The 3,233-nt window shown below is 57.0% G+C and overlaps 1 protein-coding gene across 1 annotated transcript in view; it reads left to right on the top strand.

Moving 5' to 3' along the window:
• Positions 1-1,539, top strand: part of GALK1 (galactokinase 1) — a gene marked incomplete at its 5' end in the record, with an annotated part of 4,091 nt that extends 2,552 nt beyond the window's left edge. Inside the window, 2 exons of the mRNA XM_010292693.1 lie at positions 230-392; positions 1,468-1,539. Of these exons, the coding sequence (XP_010290995.1) occupies positions 230-392; positions 1,468-1,539 (235 nt within the window). The remainder of the gene's footprint in view (positions 1-229; positions 393-1,467) is intronic.
• Between the last annotated feature and the right edge of the window lie 1,694 nt (positions 1,540-3,233).

Genomic DNA, 3,233 nt, shown 5'->3' with positions numbered 1-3,233 from the left:
GGTCGTGTGTGTTACAGACGTGTGTCACTTACGGCAGCGCCCAGCAGCTCCCCGATTCTTGCAGCCTTGCTCACGCATTACGTGCACGTATAGGCTGGGCCAGGACCTGCAGCATCCCGCGTTGCTGCAGTTTGCTTCGGCAATGGATGCACCGAGATGCGTGTTTCAGCTGTTTGTGGTGCAGGGCGGGGGTGCAGGCCAGGGCTGACCACGGGTCTCCTCTCTCCAGGGACGACTACGAAGTGAGCTGCCCAGAGCTGGACGAGCTGGTAGCAGCAGCCCTGGAGGTCGACGGGGTCTACGGCAGCAGGATGACCGGAGGAGGCTTCGGGGGCTGCACGGTGACACTGCTGGAGGCTGGAGCTGCAGAGAGAGCCCAGCACCACATCCAGGTACACGGCAGGAAAGCGCCAGGAGACGGACTTATCCCAAGGAAACGCTCAGGGGCATGGCCCCGGGATGCCGCTGGAGCTGTGCTCCTGAGGCACTTGGGGTTGGTGTAGCCCATGCAGTGCTGCGCAGGGACAGCCCCCAGTCTGTTGATGCGACTAAGCTGTTGCAGGCAGTTCAGCAGCATGCTGGTCACAGAGCACTGCCCGAGGACCTTACTGCATTGGGAAAGTGAGCAAAAAGGTGCTGGGTGAGCTTCGGAAAGGCTAAATCTATCTAAGAAAAAGCAATCCAAGCTAGGCTTAGGCAATGCTGAGCTGTACGCCAGCAGGAAAGATCTCAGTGCCGTCATAAATGTTCTCTGAATCAGCAGCTCAGCGTGCAACGGTAGCTGAAAACGCCAGCAAAATGGGGGTGTCAGGAAACAGGGGCAGTGAATGAGGCAGAGCCTCATTTTGCTGCTATATGAGATCATGGTGCGCCCTGTAAATAGTAGGGGAGGAAAAAGAAGGGGCAGAGGAAGGTGTCTGAAACGAAGAGAGACCGAAAGGGCTGCGCCTCTGCCATCCGATGAGAAGCTGGGAGAGAGGGAACGTGACCAGGAGTTACAAAACAGCAATGGGGGGAGCTAGGCTGAGCGTGGAACTGACCCTCAAATCCTCCAAAATAAGAACCAGTGACCACCGGATGAGTTAGGAGAAAAACAGAGCCGAGGAAGCACTGTGCGGAGCTGGTGATGAGTTTTCTGCTGGCACCAGAGGCCGTGGAGGTCGGCAGCATCAGCAAGGTCAAAAAGGGGTTGGAAAAAGTCACGGAGAACAGTCCATAAGGGGCTGCTGAAGGGTCAGCTTGGGGATGGGTTGATAACCTCCCTGCCCCGTGCTGTGAATGGACCGAGGGACCCCAGGCCGTGGCCAGGACAGCGTGCTGGCCCCAAAAAGCATCCCACGTGGCCGCAGTTGGAGCGGTGGCTGGGCCAGACGCACGGCTGGGCTGACCGGCAGCGCCTTTCTGCCTCTTGCTGCGGCGTGGTACGGCCCTGGAGCACCAGCACTTACTGCTCCTCTTGCTTCCTAGGAGAAATACAGCGGCACAGCCACCTTCTGCCTCACCAAACCCTCCGGAGGGGCCACGGCGCTGCCCCTGTAGAGCAGCGACCACCTTGCCGGGGCTGGCATCACCTCCGCCCGAGAGGCAGCGGCGTTCCTCGCTTCACAAGGGAATCGGTTTGTCTCCCTGCATCGTGTCCCCAATAAATGCAAACCATTTGCCCAGTCATTCTGCAGCCCCTGAGCCGAGCTCTGATGCCAGAGTCACAGGGGACATTTCCTCAAAGGAGACTGGTTTAACTCCAGTTTGCACTGGTGTAACGAGCCATTACTGGGGTGCAGTCGCAGCAGAGATGGTGGTGGAGGAGCTGCAGGCACTGGTGCTTGGCAGAAGCCCCTGCTTGGGTATCTGCTTCTGGCATGTGTCCTTCATCTGCTGCTGCAGACAGAGGGTATTGAGGGGGATGATTTTTTTTTTTTAAAGAAAAGGGAAGCAGCAGACTGTAGAGAAAACATTTATTGAGTGCAATAAGAAGCCATCTGATCAAAGACCAACTGTCAGAGCGGGCTGCTGGATCCACCTTGGAAAGGCTGAAACATCACCAGCCCTAATGACCAGATGAAAATTAAAAAGTGACGCGGTTCTAGTGCGAGGCATCGGTTAGGTGCACAGCGCATTGCGTGTGAGGATGGTATGACATCCTGGAGAGCAGCAGCTGGCGGGCTGTGCTCTTCTCTTGGATAACAGGATAGTCTTTAGTTACAGTGCTTGGAAACAGGGCTCCCTTTTTAGCCAGTTTTCAGTGTTTTACCCTGGACCACAACGCACAGGGAAAGGGTCACCGAGTCCTTGTGCAAGAGGAGACAGGGCAGCTGGAGCGGAAACCCCAGCCACAAAGGTGAGTCGGGAACGGGGAGGCAGGCAGGCTGATGCCACCGGTACTTGCTCAGGAAAAACAAGTGCTTCTTGAAGGTTTGTGAAACCACAGGGTTAGTGACGTATCCCTTGACCCAAGTTCAAAACTGACCAAAACAAAACCTCCAGCTGCAGTCCTGGAGACTCTGGTGGACTTTACTCACCCACGTGCATCTTTGTCTCAAACACATACAACCCCTCGCACCCAAATGAACAGCCTGGAGAGAAGGAGCTCTCGGTGGTGTCAGTGCTAGAAAGTCATCTTCTGAGTCCAAAAACAAACAAAAAAAAAAGAACAAAAAGGCTGAGGTCCAGCGTCAGATGAACTCGGGCAGCTGCTGTTTTGGCTGGAAGCTCCAAGCCAGAGCGGTGGCAGCTGCTGCTTCGGGCAGGCTCCGCGTTTTCAGCAGGCTCCGCGCCTGCTCCTGTGCGGCTGAAGCACGCCAGGGAAACACGCTGTTCAGCAAGACACGGAGCCCAATTGTGCTCGCTGGCAGAAGGCAGCAAGACGCCCGGCGGCGTGCCCAGAGCCAGGAGAGGAGGCCCAGCAGGGTCTCGGCTCAGCCCTGCACCCAGCACCCTGCGAGGACAGCTAAAGCCGAGGGCTGAAGGAGGCTCAGAGCCTGGCTCAGGATGATGAGAGCGCCCGCTGTTCCCAGGCTTGCTCTTCCCTTGTCCCCATCACAGGGGTCACAGGTCCCTTTACGGACATTGCTGTTGGGGCAAAAGGGTGTTTAAAAGATACCCAACATCTTCTGCCCAAAAATCTCACGCTCCCCGCGTCAGCCATGTAAGAAATCCAAGGCACCGTTCCCACCGCCAGGCGCCGCTGGGCCATCCCCATCCCGCGCCTCCAGGCAGCTCCCAGCCCTCCTGCG

This window comes from Phaethon lepturus, unplaced genomic scaffold (assembly GCF_000687285.1).
Source record: "Phaethon lepturus isolate BGI_N335 unplaced genomic scaffold, ASM68728v1 scaffold21350, whole genome shotgun sequence".
NCBI lineage: Eukaryota > Metazoa > Chordata > Aves > Phaethontiformes > Phaethontidae > Phaethon > Phaethon lepturus.
Note: the sequence above shows the minus strand (reverse complement) of the source record. Positions and strands in the feature narration are given on the sequence as shown.